At 35.3% G+C, this 18,996-nt stretch overlaps 1 protein-coding gene across 1 annotated transcript in view; it reads left to right on the top strand.

Moving 5' to 3' along the window:
• Positions 1-18,996, top strand: part of Il1rapl1 (interleukin 1 receptor accessory protein like 1) — a 1,249,069-nt gene that overhangs the window by 698,489 nt on the left and 531,584 nt on the right. The window contains exons 4-5 of the mRNA XM_036175702.1: positions 7,362-7,548; positions 9,245-9,398. Of these exons, the coding sequence (XP_036031595.1) occupies positions 7,362-7,548; positions 9,245-9,398 (341 nt within the window). The remainder of the gene's footprint in view (positions 1-7,361; positions 7,549-9,244; positions 9,399-18,996) is intronic.

The raw sequence follows: 18,996 nt of genomic DNA, 5'->3' as shown, positions 1-18,996 counted from the left end.
TGTACTTCTGCCATGTGCTCATCCTTTTAGAAGGAATACTTTTACAAATCCTGATACTACCCAATTGAAAATTGTCCCCTACTTCAAAGGAGCATACTGCTAAGAAATTTTCAGGAACTATCAGTGTATTCTATGGAATTACAGAACCCATATATAAAGAAATTATTTTCAATTTTATTATTTGTTTCATACCAATTTATTAATTTGTTCCAAAATAGTTATTAGTTCGCAATCCCAATGTTTATGCAGGGCGCCAGTATTGAAACTTCTTCTTCAGAAGACAGGTCTCAAAAGCCTGTGCTTTCAGAAGGCAGTAATTTTGTAAATATGTAAGAATACATATTAGTAAAAAGATACAATGAGTTATATTTTATTATGAACTGCCACTTGCTCTCTTTCAGTTTTATTAGATTTTAGAGAATTTAAGAACTTAATTTTTCAGAAAAACAATCCAAGCTGTGTCATCTTTAGTCTTTCTCCATTTTACATTACAAAACAAATATAAAGTGATATGTTAAAGGTGGGTTGTTTTCTATTATTTCATACAAAAACAATAAATTATACAGCTTTTGCAAAAATATATACAGTATATTTATTATTTAAATGTAATGTGTATGGAAACATTTATGCATGATGTCCTAGTACGAATTCTTTCCAAGGAACCAATGAATCGTAAAGACAAAAGTTCTATTCCCATTTAGGTCTCTAGTTGGTGAACAGAACAGACAATTCATTAACATTTCAGGTGTGAGTTACTTCTGCTATGATGCCATGATACTGAAAACAAAAACAATACATATTTGTGTACCTGCCTGGTATGTAGTATTAGGTTATCTGTATCAGAAAACTAGATTGTTTTCTACTTTCTTTAGTAGCGAAGATAATTGGGTGTTTTCACTCAGATTTAAACAACTTAAACAACTTTGTTTTCTTTGAATACATGTTCAAAGTACTCCAGGAATGTAAACTAAAAAAAAAAATGGTAATATTATACTGAGTGCTTTCCATGAAAAATGGGAAAAGTGATTTTAAATTTATAGTTTTCAGAAGACTGTACATGGAACACAATTCAGCAGTTCATTCTATGAACAATAAAAAGATCAGTCATGATTCAAGTTTTAGCCGATACAGCAGAACTTCTCTTATAATTCTATGAATGTTCTCCATACCCCATTTAGCCCACTCCACCAAACATCTGAAAATCCTCATGCTCAGTTGTGCAGCCAGATTAGTGATGATGAAATGCAGCCATTATTTTATGTGTGTAAATTCCCCTCAGAGAGATGAAATGTTTATGCACATGTCACAGGTTGCTTACTAATTGTTAGCTCTTCTCAGCAAATAGGGCAAATGTAATAATTATTTTTTACCATTTTAAGTCACCTCCTGAGGAACAGAAAACAGTAAAGAAGTATTAAGCATTGAAAGCCATTTTAAAATACTGCTATCCTAGGGAGCCTTAAATTCTAGAAATTGTAAATCAGCAGTCACTTCACAGACACAGGGTTTGAAAGTCAGGAACATGAGAACAATTAAGTACATCCATCTGAAGCCACTTGTGGAAGACTAGGAGTCTGTGTTCTCTTTAAACTTCAGCTATTCTTGTTTAGCCATTTCAGTTATTCCCAAATGAAAGCAAAACAAAACAAAATATAAGAACTTATCTATTTTATTATGCTTTGAAGTATTTACACATTGAAAAACTGAAGGCATCATATTTTCTAATCTACTCACTGCTCACTGAATATATCTGTTGTACTGCCTGGCAAAGTAGAAATATAAAGGAAACAAGATTAAAGAACACAGTGGCAATAATAAGATCTAACATTGGCAAACCACTCACTGTATGGCAGGCACTCTTCTAATCTCTATTCATGTTTTAACATGTTGGAATTCCACAACAGTGTTTTTTTCCTCCTTATACAAATAGGGAAGAGGAAGAGGAAGGACCCAAACATTGAATTAGAGTCTATTTCCCTACTATTGGACTATGGAGTTTTTACCCTTTTAACCTAACTGTATAAAATGCATGTGTGGAATACAACACATTTGTGTGTACACCAGGCAAACAGAAGTAAGCAGAGAATTGAAAACAGAAGAAATCTAAGATTTTACTTATAGCTAGAGTTTTCCTGCCTGGCCCACAGTCAGGACAAATCTCTCTCACCCACCAGGCCCATAGACACTCACAACCAACCAAGTAAACACACAGAAACTTACATTGTTTACAAACTGTATGGTCGTGGCAGGCTTCTTGTTTTCTACTTCTTCTATCTTAAATTAACCCATTTCTATTAATCTATACTTTGCCACTTGGTTCATGGCTTACCTGTACCTTTACATCTTCATTGTCATGGCGGTGGCTGGCAGCGTCTCTTTTCCTCACCCTTCTACCTCCCAGAATTCTCTTCTCTCTTGTCCTGCCTATACTTCCTGCCTAGCCACTGGCCAATCAAAATTTTATTTACACAGAGCGATATCCACAGCACTTCCCCTTTTCTTTCTTTCTTTTTTTTTTTTTAAGGAAGGTTTTAACTTTTATATAGTAAAATTACATATAAAAAAACAATTATTAAGCAAGAATTACAGTTACAATATTAAAGAAGATATCCTATCTATCTTATATTTGTGAGTCCAAGGTTTTATATCTAAGTTACCTTTTATCATAACTGAGAAAATTATAACTATCTAGTCTTCAACCACATCAAAGACCTCAGAAGGATATAATATTACCTGAGAACCGGGAGAAGGATGCAAGCAAATTTCAAGAGTCTTGTAGGGTAGATAGTTTGTTGTGGCCATTCACCATGTCCAAACAAGGGGCTGTTGGATCAAAAACAGAGACAAAAGACAGCGAGTCATTCATGCCAGGGAATGCCGAATGCCGTTTATTGAAGAAGGGAGGGAACCTTAAATACAGGTTTATAGCATAATGGAGGAACCCCAGAAGGCAGAAGTTTGCTACTGAATGTTCTACACTCTTGCATCTAAGCTGTTTACAACAAATGCAGGATACACAAACAAGGAACTTCCCTTAAGCATTCAGAAGGGTGGAGACCAGCAGGGAATCAGCATAGGGAGGACATCAAGGTCAAGGTCAGGGAAGCAGGGCAGCAATTACCCAACTTGGGAGTTCCAAGGCACTACAGGTCCCCCCTTTTTACTAAAAAATGCGCTTCTGACTTAGGTTGCATGGGATGACAGCAGGTTGCCTTACCCTTCATGGAGACACTTGCCCAGGCCACACAAGCGCTCTGTCTTAGGTTGACAACCACCCCCAAGCATTACCTGTCTCTGAATACTCATTATCCTACAGACTCAACCATGTGAGCTGTAGGGTTAACTGCTGCCAAAGATCTCAAAGTGGCACTGGGCTTACAATCTGTGTGACACAGAAAAAATCAAAAGTAGTTCTAACCCACCGATAGCCAGTAGGCTAAAGGCAATTGAGCCATTCCCTTCCTTAATGAGCCTTACTGCAAATTGGAGTCCTTTAAGATGGTATCCCAAAAGCAAATGGAACTTGATTCTATAAATTTATAGCATTCAAAGCCAATTGAAATGTATATAACTACTGAATTAAATTTATCATGCCCAATAGAATGAAAGAGTGATTAACTATGGTAGCTACTTTTGCTGCCAGGGTCTCCATTGTGCTATCTGTAGTGAAATGGGAATCCCAGAAACAGTAGCAGCAGTGGCTGCCACAGCAACAATGGCAACAGCTGTGTCAAAATCTCTTCTGGAGCGTGTGAGCATCATCTGTGTCTAACTGCCATTTACTTTCTTTTGGCTTTTGAGACAGAGTTTCTTTGTGTAGCTTTGGAGCCTGCCCTAGAATATGCTTTGTAGATCAGGCTGGTCGAGAACTCAGAGATCCACCTGCCTCTGTCTCCCAAGTGCTGCGATTAAAGGCATGTGTCACTACTGCCCAGCCCAAGATTCTTGTATCTAAAAAGGTTTTGTGCAAGAAACAAATTTAGAATATACTGATTCACTGCTTAGAAAGGTCTGTGTTCTTTTTCTCAAGAGAGAAAATTGAGTTTATTTAAAGCCTATTCCATATTCATTAGTAGAATGAAAGGCTGCCTACATTGAACTTCAAAAGTACTTCATGGATAAACAATGTAACTTCATCTTTGTTTTTAATTTACTATAAAAGAATCTGTGCTTTATAAAGGTATTAAATCATACTTAATAGCTACTTTTCATAATAAAATTAACAAGTGAAATTGCCATTTTTATATATGTTTCTGTAACATAGATTGAACTTTTTGAATAGCCTATTCATATTTATATCAATCACTTTATTATAAGAATTTACAAACAAAATACAGCTTGCAGATATATTAATATAGTGAGTCAGATAAACACTTGCCAATATGCAAAGTCTATGCAACTCATCAAATTCTCTATACAATCAGAGCAGCCATTTAGAAGCTGTGAAACTTCACTTTGGATTTTATACCTTCACTATCAATTATATTATTGCACTTATCCACTACATACAGAGAGAGAAAAATGCACAAATAAAAATGAAAAATCAGTGACAACATTAAACTAGGAAAACAATTTGCTTTATATTCTCTTTCACAACTCATGTGCTATTTGCATCCTGCCCTTCCTCATCATCTAATAATAATCCAACAGCAAAAGATGGAGAGCATGTAGAAAATAAAGGAACCTTTATTCAGTGCTGGTGGAGATACAAATTAATAGAGCCATTATAGAAATCAATGTGGACATTCCTCAAAAGTTAAAAATGAAACTAGCCTATTCCTCAGCTTTTTCATTCTCAGGCACATGCCCAGGGAATTTCATATTCCACAGCAGAGCTGTTTGTACCCCTTGCTTAATGCTGTTTTATTCACTATATCAAGAAGACAGAACCAACCTAGGTATCCATCAGCAGAGTAATAGTTAATGAAAATGTGTACATTTTAAAATGGAATGTTATTCAGCTCAGAGAAAAATGATAATAACAAAATCTGCAAAAGTGTAGATCGGCTAGAATATGTATTACTTACTGTCTATATTCCTCAAAATGTCTATAATGTAATGTCTTTTATAAATATATGTTAACATGAACTCTAAATATTTTAAGATACATTGTATGCTAATAAAGTTAGCTGCTTAGCTTAGATAATAACTTTTTCTGAAAAAAAAATATCCTACAATGATTTGAAAAGAATATTGGAATGACATCAAATAATAATACATAAGCCACATTCCTAGTAGGCCTTATAAGGTGCTACTGCTTCACTTTGGTATAAAACGTGAGCTAAAATTTCACACGTTTCTTCTATCTCAGAATTATTTCTGTTTTATTATTTCTCATACTGAAATATTGAGTCTACTTTTCATATAACCAATTAAGAAAAATTATACATCTTCTGGGGCTCTATGTTTGTTCCTTACTATTACATTGATTTAATGTCTTAAGTACACTTTGAACTTGATCCTTCTTCTTTATGCCAGTATAAACTGACTATTTTAGGTTAACTTTTTTCCTAAATAAATGCAGCTCCTTTCCATTTTCTTAAATTGCATTCAGGTTCCCTTCCTTCCCATCTTATCTATTTTTTTCCACTGCAATAGGGAAAAAAACTTTTCCAAAATACAAATTCCATTATGTTCAACGTCAATTCTACCTCTTAGAAATAGGTTACCTGTCTTTCAATCTTGCTCCTGTGAACCTGTCTTTCTCAAGTCCTTTCTAACATATCCAGTTTTCAATCCTTCCACGCTTTCTGCACAGTGTCTCTTGAAACTGCCATTTTTTTTTTGTTGTTGTTGTTTTGTTTTGTTTTTTTTTTGTTTTTCGAGACAGGGTTTCTCTGTGTAGCTTTGCACCTTTCCTGGAACTCACTTTGGAGACCAGGCTGACCTTGAACTCACAGAGAACCGCCTGGCTCTGCCTCCCGAGTTCTGGGATTAAAGGCATGTGCCACCACCTGCCACCACCGCCTGCTTTTCTTTTTATTTTGAGACAGGGCTTGAAATTGCCATTTTGACGATTGCCAAATTGTCATTCATTCTTGAAGACAATCCAAGTAGTCTGGAATTCTTGTTTCTTTTTATTGAAATCATTTTGGTAGTTTATATGATTTTCTATAACACATTATGCTAAATTTATATTGTTTACATGTATAGCTCTCTTTCTTGTTTATAAGAGGCTGGTAACAGAAAATTTATTTATCATTGTAACAAAATTCATGAGCACATGCTCTTAGGATTCTTTAGGGCTTTGGACTGATGTTTGTAAAGGTCATTGATTTTACTTGTTGATGTTTTAAATTCACTTATAAGGTAGTTATTATAGGTAGATAGCAGGGTCTATATTAAAAAATTGTCTAAGTTATTGTATATATTTTTGTTACTCAATAAAACATGGAATTATTAATATACCTATGTTCTGTCCAACCATGTGGTCATAATTTTCATTCCCCAATTTTACTAAGATAATAAACAATGGCATTCAAATACAGGATTTCAATGATCATGTATACAGTGAGTTATTGGACACTTACCAAAGAAAATGTTCTTTACCAACCCTTTGAATCCAATGCTTTTTTAAATCTTCACCCTCCAGTATCACATAAAATATACAGACATATAAATACTAAGCAAAAACATAATAATTTAGTTACATATTCATTTGTCCCCAACTGTTCAAGAAACATTTGATTATGATTTGTACTTTAAATTTTTCTAAATTTTAATTATGGCTTAGGATTCAACAAGATAAAATAAGATTCTGACTTATTTCCCCAGTTACATAGTATCCATCAATAAAGTAGTGATCTTTGACACAACATTATCAAGATCGTAAACCAAATGGATATGTATGTGTAAACACAGCTGTTTGTTTCAGTACTTTTACCCCAACTTGCTTTTTCCCACCCTTATCAGTCATGATTCCTATCCCACCATTGCGTTTAATAGGTTAGTTGAACAACTCTACTTCCCTGTTTAACTTGCCAGTTTTACAAATCTATGCTTGACTTTTTTCTGTCATAATTCTACCCTTATTCTTTTCAGTTTTCTGCATAAAAAATATATTTATTAAATACTTTTTCAATTTAATTAAGATTTACTTTTTGTAGAAATAAATATTATGTACATGTCTGATTTTATAAAACTGAGTATTGTTCAGTTGGTAGACAGTAGACAATCCTTTGAAACAAGCCAAAGAACCACAAAGAAGCAGTAAACAACAGATGTTGTCTCATTTATTTATCTATCTATCTATCTATCTATTTATTTATTTATTTATTTATCTGAAGAAGTTAAGCACTCTGCATTTGCATCCCATGTGTCCCATTCACAGTAGGTCACATATACATTCTGCTCTATTTCAGGAACTCCACATATTGTATGAAAGTATCCATCTCACTGACAGTAGGAGAAAACGACACGGGACTCTGCTACAATTCCAAGATGAAGTACTTTGAAAAAGCTGAACTCAGCAAAAGCAAGGAAATTTCATGCCGAGACATAGAGGACTTTTTATTACCAACCAGAGAACCTGAAATCCTTTGGTACAAGGTAAGGACTCTAGAAGATTTTACTGCCTACAAATAATTTAATGTACATCTTATTCTAGAGAAAGCTGCATGAAAGATTAGCTAAGATATACCTCCTCTCTTACAGAGTGTAATAGCAAGTTGTAGTGGTCATCATAGGTTTTTATGAGATTTTATTTAATTTTATTTCATGTGTATGAGTGTTACCTGAATGTATGTGTATGAATGTATGTCTATACAATGTGCATGCTGAACCTGAGCAGGCAATGGAGGATATCAGATCCCTAGGACTGGAGTTATAGTTGGTTGTGTGTAGCCATGTGGGTTTTAGGAGTTGGATCTTGGTCATCTGAAAGTGTAGACAGTGCTTTTAACTGCCTAGCCCCTGGTCACCATAAGTTTTTAAAATCATATGCTTTGATAAATAAAGCATTGGTTAATATTAGCATGGTTGATTTACTGTATAAGTTGTTGTGTTAATATTTAAATCTTGTTTATATCAACAACTGTTACACAAATTTGGAAACTGAAACAGATTGAACAATCATTTCTGGGCTTAGCATTCCAGCATATCCCAAGGCAAGAGAGAAACAATACTTATTTGTTTTATGGTACCCTAATTTCAATGGAATATTATATTTGATGGTCATAACATTGTGTATATTATAATCATTTCATATATAAATATGCATATTAATAAATGTGAAAAAAACTTCAAGAAAATATATAGACCCCAAAAGTATTAAATTAAATGAAGTTACCCCATCTTAGAAAGAAAAAAAATCATATATTGTCAGATATAAAGATTCTGTTGCTGTATATGTACATGTAAATCAGATTTTGTGAGAGTAATCATTGATTATCAGAGTAGATAGAACTGCACAAGTGGGAAGAGGTGCTGCTAAAGCCAACTACGGTAGGGTAGCCAAGGAAAGTGAAGAAAGGTAACATGGTTGTAGAAAAGAGGCCACTGAGCATACAAGGGCACAAATGAAGAGGGAGGGAGATCGAGAAGAAGAGTATACAAGTAAAACAATAAAAGCAATTTTTTTTGGAAAATGCCATAATGAAAACTAATTATTTGTGTGCTAATAGAAAATCAAAAGGGCTTGTATACAAATGTTAACTGTTTCTTCAGTATATAGAGGTTTTGCAGCAGTTATATATTGGTATTGTATTGGAACAGAAAAATTTATCTTATAAAACTATTTTCCATTTTTTATTTAATAATATATTTTAACTTTTGTGTAATGAATAACAAAATTGTAAGTTTCACAATAATCCTCTATGATCTGCTTTTAAATTTTATGCTGAGTGTGATTAACATATACCTGTTATTGTATCTAACAAATCAATATGTATCTACTAATGTAACCCTGAAACTACTCTTCAAGGGGATATTCCTAATTTTTTGGAAAAAAAAGAATGTGATTGCTTAGTATTAATTCCAAATCTTTAGCCCCTGAAAAAGCTTAATGTATATATTTATTGGTATGCATCCGGCAGTGTACTACAGGCCTATAACCCTAACATGAGACCGGATGATCAGGACTTAGAGCCTCATCTCAGTTATATAGCAAGTTCAAGGCCAGCTTGATCTATAGGAGACCTTGTGTGGGTTTTCTTTCAATAAAACCAAAATTACTGCTTTAGTGGTTTAAAACATTTTTTTTTTACTTATCATGAGTATACTACTCAATTTTATGTTCTTTGCATAGGAATGTAGAACAAAATCATGGAGACCAAGTATTGTGTTCAAAAGAGATACCTTACTCATAAGAGAAGTCAAAGAAGATGACATTGGAAACTATACCTGTGAATTAAAATATGGCGGCTTTGTGGTGAGAAGAACCACCGAGTTAACTGTTACAGGTAATCACAGTCAATGTTTCACTAGCAAGTAAGGAAAATGCCTCATGAGTCAGTTTCAGGGCTATAATTGATACTTTTGTATGTGGGTATGAAAAAAAGCACTCAAGCAAATGCTGAGTGGATTCCTATAGGTGAAATTGATTCCTCTTTGTTTTTAAATCACCTTATGCTGCAATACATAAAAAGGTTAAATAGAAGATGTTCAGGGAAATATAAAAATATTAGCTTTTGAAAGTACTTGAAATAATGAGTTTACAATGTTTGAAGATTATGCTTGTACTTTGTAGTGGAATCATTTTTAGAAACATTTTCTAGAGTAATGGAGTGAAATATATGAATTCTACCTCTGTATTTATGTGAACATTAGAAATCTACCTCTGCTGCATGTTAGACAAATTCTTTTTCTGTTTCACTTATTTATCACTATATAGATGACACATATGATGGAAATGCTAAGAAAACAACTCTGAGATACCATCTTACACCTCTCAGAATGGCTAAGATCAAAAACACTAATGACAGCTTATATTGGAGAGAATATGGAGAAAGGGGAATATTCCTCCACATATGATCTCATAGGCTTAAAAAAAAATAAAAGAAAACATGTTCAGACAACATCATTTAAAAATGTAAGATTCTTTTTAAGGGTCACAGAATCATCCTCATATCTTGTCAATTCAATTGTCTAACAAGTTTAGTTAAATTATTGGAAGCTCTAGAGTATAAGTTTACTAATGTATAAAATGATGAAGATGAAATTTGCCTTATGGCGGATTTTCAAATGTCAAAAGAATTAAGGTAATATATATACAATAAATTTGCAATGAGAAAATCCAAATAACTAGCAATTTAGTTGTGCAAAGAATTGTACTAATGATCATTTTTTTAATTACAACAATAATCACTTTTGTAAAAGTTCCTCATGGAAGGTAGAAGGGAAGCCAGGACAAAAAAATGAGAAATTACACATATTTGCATATTCTTATTGAAAGAGGCTCTTGATGACTTTTTGGGATCATATTTGCAAAACATTTTTAGAATAGCATAACTACCTAATTTCATACCTTCACTAATATTGTAAAATATCTTTCTTCTATATGAAAAAATATCTTTTTGATCTGTACATGTATTCATGCATCATATAAGAATCCATTTCTTAGCTGGGTGGTAGTGGCACACACCTTTAATCCCAGCACTTGGGAGTCAGAGGCAGGCGGACCTCTGTGAGTTTAAGGCCAGCCTTGGCTACAGAATGAGTTCCAGGTAAGGCTCCAAAGCTACACAGAGAAACCCTGTCTCAAAACAACAACAACAAAATAATTCAATTCTTTTAAATCTTGAACTATGATATAATTTGACTCAAAACTACATTGTTTGGGGAAATCACTTGCCAAATATCTGTTATTCTGACAAGGGGGAAATTCTTTACATGAGATGCTCTTTGGTAAAGGCTTTGATAAACATTAGAAACAGTAAAAAAATGACACTTGAAATTTATGATAGACTTGAATAGTCAACACACATTTAGTCTGTGGTGTGTATTACATACCCATCATAAGTGTGTGTATGATTTGCAATCATTTGGGTTACAGTTTGGCTGTGTGTAATAAATAGATCATTGTGCAGAAAAATTCAGGAGAGCACTTTATCACTTCTATTAACATTGTTTTCAATAGCTCAGTGAAAAATATTTCAATGTACACTATAAATATTGAAAATTTTCTGTTCAAATTTTAGATTACAGTGTATACTAAAGTAGCTTTTTTTAATGTTAGGTATTTAGAAAAAAAGAACTTAAAATATGAATGAAAGTGATATTCTGAATAAAGATAATATCCATTTCTTGCATTAACTCTTCAGAAAGGAAAGTTTATCCCATGGTAAACATATCTTTCTTTCTCTGGAAACACTAAGATGTGTAAATACAATCCATTATAAGGTAGTTAGAAATTAAACATTGTGTTTTGACTGATAAAAAAAACTTGCATAAGAACATTTGGTAAACCTAAGAGTAGAACTTTTTACTTTTATACTGTTTTACAATTTTCTATACTTTCTGGATTTGTACAAAAGCTTCCAGTTTTCTTCATACGGAAATGAACAATACTTAAGTCCAGATACCCAAGAGAAATTTGATGATTTTGATATAAATCAATTATATAAATAAATGGGTCTTGGTGTGATAAATCCTGTGTTATGCATTCGTCATGAACAAATTCCCTTCTGTTGCTCTTTATCTGGTATGTCTTGTTCATCTGATATCCCATGTAGACCTGCTTTTATCTAAAGGGAAACAGAAGAGAGTAAACATAGGGGAGAGGGGAGGAGAGGGGAAGGCTGGGAGAAGAAGAGGGGTTGGAAACTGTAATTGGGATGTATTGTATGAGAGAAGAATAAAAGCCAAAGGAAAGAAAGTGCCAAATGAAACGTGAATATATGCATGTATCTCTTTTATATAATGATTATTTTCTTTGGTCAGATTCCCAGGAGAAGGTAAGCTGAATCATGTCACAGTTCTACTACAGTTTTTGTTTTGTTCTGTTTTGTTTTAGCAACATTCATATTAATTGCTACATAGGTATTCCCTTTCCTCATATTAAAGCCAGAATTAGTTGCCACCCTCTCCCTCCTGTCTTTCTAATTCTAACTGTGGAAAGCTAGCATTCCAATGTAATTTCATTTGCAGTTACCTGAGGGCTAATGGTGTTGAATATCTAAACGATATTTCTCAGCCATGTGTATTTCCTCTTTTGAGAAGCATATGCCACAATTACAAATATTTCCTTTATTTTTAATAATTGTTATCATTCCCTTTCCTCTATCCAAGCCCTTCTATATATTCTTCCTTCCTCTCTTTCAAATTTGTGGCCTCATTTTTTTTGTTTGTTTGTTTATTTTCTTTATTACTATGTGATTTAAATTTTATACATCAGCCAAGGGTTCCCCTGTCCTCCCCCCTCCCACCCCCATCCCCACCTTCCCCCCAGCCCCTCCCCTCCATTCCCATGTCCTCCAGGATCAAGGCACCCCTGGGGATTCATTTAAACCTGGTGGATTCAGTACAGGCAAGTCCTGTCACCTCCTTCCAGATTGAGCAAAGTGTCCCTGTGTAAGCCCAAGATTCCAAATAGCCAGCTCATGCACTAAGGACAGATCCTGGTCCCACAGACTGGGTGTCTCCCAAGCAGAACAAGCTATTCAACTGTTTCACTTATCCAGAGGGCCTGATCCAGCTGGGGGCTTCACAGTCTTTGGTTCATAATTCATGTGCTTCCCTTTATTTGGCTATTTGTCCCTGTGCTTTTTGCAATCTTGGATTCAACAATTCACACTCTTGCAGACCCTCCTCTTTCTCAACAGTTGGATACCCAGAGCTCCACCTGGGGCCTGGCTGAGGATCTCTGCATCCACTTCCATCAGTTATTGGACGAGAGTTCCAGCACATCAGTTAGGGTGCTTAGCCATCTGATCACCAGACTAGGTCAGATCAGGCTTTCTCTCAACCATTGCCAGCAGTCTATAGAGGATGTATCATTGTGGATTTTTGGGGACCTCTCCAGCACTCTGACTATTCCTGTTCTCATGTGGTCTTCATTTATCATGGTCTGTTATTCCTCATTCTCCCTTTCTGTTCTTGATCCAGCTGGGATCTCTTGCTCCCCTAAGTTTTCTTTCCCTCAAAGCTTGCCCTTCATTACTCCCACTGTTGTCCAGGTTGTTCATGTAGATCTCATCCATTTCTCTGTCATTGGGTGATCCTTGGGTCTTTCCTCGGGTCCCGTTTTCTAGGTTGTCTCCCTGGAGTTGTGTAGCAGTCTAGTCATCTTTGTTTTACATCTAGTATCCTCTTATGAGTGAGTACATACCATGTTTGTCCTTCTGAGTCTGGGTTACCTCACTCAGGATGATTTTTTCTAGATCCATCCATTTGCCTGCAAACCTCATGATGTCATTGTTTTTCTCTGCTGAGTAGTACTCCATTGTGTATATGTACCATATTTTCTTTATTCATTCTTCAGTTGAAGGGCATCTAGGTTGTTTCCAGGTTCTGGCTATTACAAACAAAGCTGATACGAACATAGTTGAGCAAATGCCCTTGTGGTATGATTGAGCATTCCTTGGGTATATGCCCAAGAGTGCTATAGCTGGGTCTTGGGAGAGATGGATTCCCAATTTTCTAAGGAAGCACCATATTGATTTCCAAAGTGGCTGTACAAGCTTGCATTCCCACCAGCAGTGGAGGAGAGTTCCCCTTGCTATACATCCTCTCCAGCATAAGCTGTCTTCTGTGCTTTTGATCTTAGCCATTCTGACAGGTGTAAGGTGGTATCTCAGAGTCATTTTGATTTGCATTTCCCAGATAATTAGGGATGTTGAGCAATTCCTTAAATGTCTTTCAGCCATTTGAACTTCCTCTGTGGAGAATTCTCTGTTTAGTTTTATATCCCATTTCTTAATTGGATTGTTGGGCATTTTGATGTCTAATTTCTTGAGTTCTTTATATATTCGGGATATCAGCCCTCTGTTAGATGTGGGGTTGGTGAAGACCTTTTCCCATTCTGTAGGCTGTTGCTTTGTCTTGTTGACCATGTTCTTTGCTCTACAAAAGCTTCTCAGTTTCAACAGGTCCCATTGATTGATTGTTTCTCTCAGTGTCTGTGCTACTGGTGTTATATTTAGAAAGTGATCTCTGGTGCCAATGCGTTCAAGAATACTTCCTACTTTCTCTAATATAAGGTTCAGAGTAGCTGGATTTATGTTGAGGTCTTTGATCCACTTGGATTTAAGTTTTGTGCACAGTGACAGATATGGATCTATTTGCAGTTAATTTTTGTTGTGTATATATATTTTTTCTAGGCCCTGCTGAATTTAAAATGTTCGGTTAAATAACCATGTGTTACTCTAATAGCCACCTTTTTATGTGAATGACCTTTCCTCTCTTACAGCTTTCAACATTCTCTCTTTAATCTCTATCTTTTAATGCTTTAACTACACACACACACACACACACACACACACACACACACATACATATATATATATGCACTTATATTCCTAAGTACACAAATACAATCTGCCTTGTCTGTATAATATGATTGTATGTATGTTTTCAAGGATAATCATTTGGTATTGGAAAACCAATTGGTGTGTTCAGGAAGATTATTTCTCCTACTCTCAGAATTCCTTAGCTGCCTTTAGCTCTTTGTGTAGAGTTGTGGCCTGAAGGACTTTCTCCCAAACTCATTAGCGTGTCCATTTTTGTTGTCCCTGTTAAGATCATGTTTTGGCAGTCATGTTGGTGGAACTTTATGGGTATAGCTTCTGAAATTCCTCTGCCTTCCCCACCCTAATGGACTCTGTCTCTCTTGTAGCTAATATAATTTTTTATTCTTTAAGTTGTTTTTGGTCATAGTATTTTATCAAAAGAACAGAAATTTATTATTCAATAGTTTTTCTATATATAATAATTTGAGTTAGCAGTTTTGTTTTTTGCCAGGCATTCAATACCTCTTTATAAGAAGTACCGGATTTAAAAGTTTCTGTTAAATAATCACTTCTTATTCTAAAGGGCCTGCCTTTATAAGTGAATGACCTTTCTCTCTTACAGTTTTTAATAACCTTTCTTTCTTCTATATCACTCAGTGTTTTAACTACAAGGTATCATTGGGAGTTTGTTTTCTGCTCCTATCAATTTGATGTTCTACGGAGTTCATACATATATAGGCAACATTTTCTCTAGGTTTAGAAATTTTTCTTGTATATAATTGAAAATGTTCTATAAATTTTGCTATCTTCTGCTTCCTCCATTCCCATAATTTGAAAGTTAAATATCTCCACATTGTCCAAAACCTTTTTCTTGTTCTATTTTTAAAACATAAATTCTCATCAACTTTTACTGCATGATCAAATTTCTCTACTCTCATCCAGTTCTGCTTTTTTGCACACATGATCTAGTCTGCTGATGAAGTGATCACTGAAGTTTTTATTTGTCTTATTTAATTTTTAATTTCCACTATCATTTCAGTTTGGTTTTCTTTAGTAATTATACATCTTTATTAAATTGTATTTTATGTTATGGATTGATTTTGAGTCTTTTTTAGTATATTCATATCCTCTTTAATTTGTTTACTCATAGATTCTTTTTCTAGAAGATCTAGGTAGTTCTCATTGTTTCTAGACAGCAGTTTCTATTCCTACTCTTCTTTTGAGAGTTTACTAAACTCTGTACAAAGAGACATTATCCAAAGGTCAACACGTCCTTTGTTGGTCCCCTCCTCTGCTCTCTTCTGGTGTAGCTGTCCAAGTCCACTTGACTAACACTGAGGAAGTTCTGACCAACTGGTTCAGAGAGATTAAGATCTGAGAAGCTAGGTATGTAATGAGGAGACCTATGGAGTCAGAAGGGAAAGAACTTACCTGGGGGCACTGGAAAGTGAGATCACAGTAAAGCAAGCAACTTATAAAATTGGAATGACTGGGTGGGCCTTTCATGGTGGTGAGAGATCACAGAGGAGCTATGAAATCTGGAAGCACTTGGAGGCAAGATTCAGGAGTTGCTGGCAGGACAAGTGAGGAAGAATGATGTCTGCATAGTAGCTCAAAGACACAAGATTGCAAAGCTCATGGACTGCCTAAGGAACCATCTTACCTAATCATATGGAGGAAGAGTATCTTGGAGTATATGAGCAGGCCTATGGGATGAGAAGATGCAGACCAAATTGGTGACTGAGGATAGAAGGTGAAACTTTTAAAAGAAAGAATGCAGATCTCTGCTGTCTATGAATCTAATGATTCCTTAATGATCCTAAGATTTGACCATATTTTTAATTATAGACTTCTATTTGGAATTATTTAATACTCTTCTGAACAATAATAGTGTCTTAGGGTTTTATTACTATGGGGAGACACCATGACCATGGTAACTTTTACAAAGGAAAACATTTCATTGGGGCTGTATTATAGTTTCAGAGGATTAGTCCATTACCTTCATAGTGAGACATGGTGGCATGCAGGCAGACACGGTGCTGGAGAGATAGCTGAGAGTTCTACATCTTGATCTGCAGGCAGCAGAAGGAGACTGTGTGCCATACTTAGCATAGCTTGAGCATATGAGAGCTCATAGCCCACAGTGCTATACTTCCTCTAACAAGGCCACGCCAACTCCAACAAGGCCACACCTCCTAATATTGCCACTCCCTGTGGACCAAGCATTCAAATATATGAGTCTATGGAGCCATTTCTATTCAAACCACCACATTCCACACCCTGGCACCTATAAGCTTCTAACCATATCATAATACAAAATTACATTTAGTCCAACTTCAAAAGACCCATAGTCTATAATTGTCTCAAACTTACTTAAAAGTCTAAGTTCAAAGTCTCTTCTAAGAGTCAAGCAATTTCTTGACTATAATCCTATGTAAAATAAAAATAAAAATCAGATGACATACTTTCAACATATAATGGCACAGAATATATGTTATCATTCCAAAACATAGACAAGAGAGCATAGTGGGGAAATGCTGAACCAAAGCAAAACCAAAAGCCAGCTGGGCAAGCTCCATACTCTACATCTACATATCTGATGTTAAAGTGCTCTTCAGATCTCCAAATCCTTTCAACTTTGTTGACTGCAATGCACTTCTTTCTCTCGAGCTGTCTCCATTCCCTCTCAGCAGCTTTCCTTGGGGAGGTATCCCATGACTCTGGCATCTCCAAAATTTTAGGGTCTCCAAGGCAATCCAGGCTTCACCTTGAGAGTTTTGTGCAATGGTTTCTCTGGACCTCCAATAAAGGATACCTCTGCCACACACCATGCCTCAGAAGCTTTCCCTAGATGTGGAGAGATACTACATAACCCCTGACTTCTATCCTTGACTCTAAAGCCAGAACCACATGCCTGGAGCTGCCAAGTTCTGTTGATTGCTGAGGCTAGTTTCACCAGTTTTCTATTTTCAATGGTTCCCTTTGCTACCTAAACTTAGCTGATCTGGAACTTGCTCTATAGACCAGGCTTTCCTCAACCTCAAAGATCCACCAGCCTCTACCTTCCATTAGAGTGCTGGGAATAAAGGCATGCACCACCACATCCCACTCTAAGCTTTTCTTTAATTATTTTCCACAAGTTGGAACCTTAGCAGGGTAGAATGATGCCCTGAGGTTGCCATTCCCTTTATTTCATTTAATATCTGACTTTTCTTTAATTTTTTTTCCTCTTCTTAAACATAGGACTTAGTTGTATTTCACCTCCTGGTGCTCTTTTTCTTTTCATATTGTATATTTTGTATTTTTACTTCTTCAACATGCTCTGTTTCATTATAAATCCACATATGAATGAACACTAATAATCACATGACAGAGTCAATACTAAGCTATTTTGAGATTTCTTCTGCCAAGGGAATTAATCCAAATCTCTTCACTTTAGTCTCAGGCAGACTGTTTGGATAACGGCAAAAACCAGTCACATTTTTCACCAAAATATCACAAGACCATTCTCTAAGCCACATACTGACATTTTTCTCCTACAAAACCCCTTGAGCCAGGCCCCTCAGTACCACTGTATTCCATGTCCCTAAAATAATTGCCCATTGAGCCCCATTTAAAGCTCTCAACAGCTTTTTTCTAATACACAATCCCCAAATCTGTATGCTTACAAACAAAAACGTGGTCTAACCCATCACAGTAATACCCTACTCCTGGTTCCAGCTTCTCTCTTAATTAAGGTTTTATTGCTGTGGAGACACACTATGACCATAGCAACGTATACAAAGGAAAATACTTCACTGGGGCTGGCTTACAGTTTCAGAGGTATAGTCCATTATCCATGGCATGCAGCCCAGTGGCAAGTAGGCAGACACAGGGCTAGAGAAAGAGCTGAGAGTTCTATATTTTGATTTGCATGCAGCAGAAGGGGATTGTGTGTCACAGTTGTTGTAGCTTGAGCATATAAGACATCAAAGCCCATCTCTACAGTGCTACATTTAGTCCAACAAGGCCATACATCCTACTAGCCTATGGGGGCCATTCTTACTTAATCCACCACAGATGGCAAGTAAAAAATGTGCAAATGCTCAAATTTCTATTGATATAAATAGACAAATGACAACTATTTACATTCCTTACATTAAACTATTTTATACTTAAAATATAAATTTAGTACTAACCCTTTTCCAAATTATTTCTGAAAATGTCAATATGGAAAAAAATGTTGCATGTGGGAAATGATTCACGTTAAACCTGACAGTCTTGAAATGAATGAGATTTCTGTAGATTTTCTTAAAGTTTTTGTCAGTGAAACATTCTGTTTCTTTTGAATCTTGCTAGTGTACACACTTTCTTGACATACAAGCAGGAATTTTGTAGCTTTTTATAATTCTATCAATTTTACTGTATTCTTGATAATAAATTTTGACCTAATTTTAATGAAATATATGACATAATTCAAGTGAGATAGAATCAATAAGGAAACAAGCCTTGTATCCCAATAAGAAACTAAGGATTCCAAAACATTCTGTAATATTAGATAAGTTATTTATTTACTATATACAGAATATCTTCTCTAGGAAATATGCATGTAGAGCATTATAAAGTCTAGGTT

This window comes from Onychomys torridus, chromosome X (genome assembly GCF_903995425.1).
Source record: "Onychomys torridus chromosome X, mOncTor1.1, whole genome shotgun sequence".
Taxonomy (NCBI): domain Eukaryota; kingdom Metazoa; phylum Chordata; class Mammalia; order Rodentia; family Cricetidae; genus Onychomys; species Onychomys torridus.
Note: the sequence above shows the minus strand (reverse complement) of the source record. Positions and strands in the feature narration are given on the sequence as shown.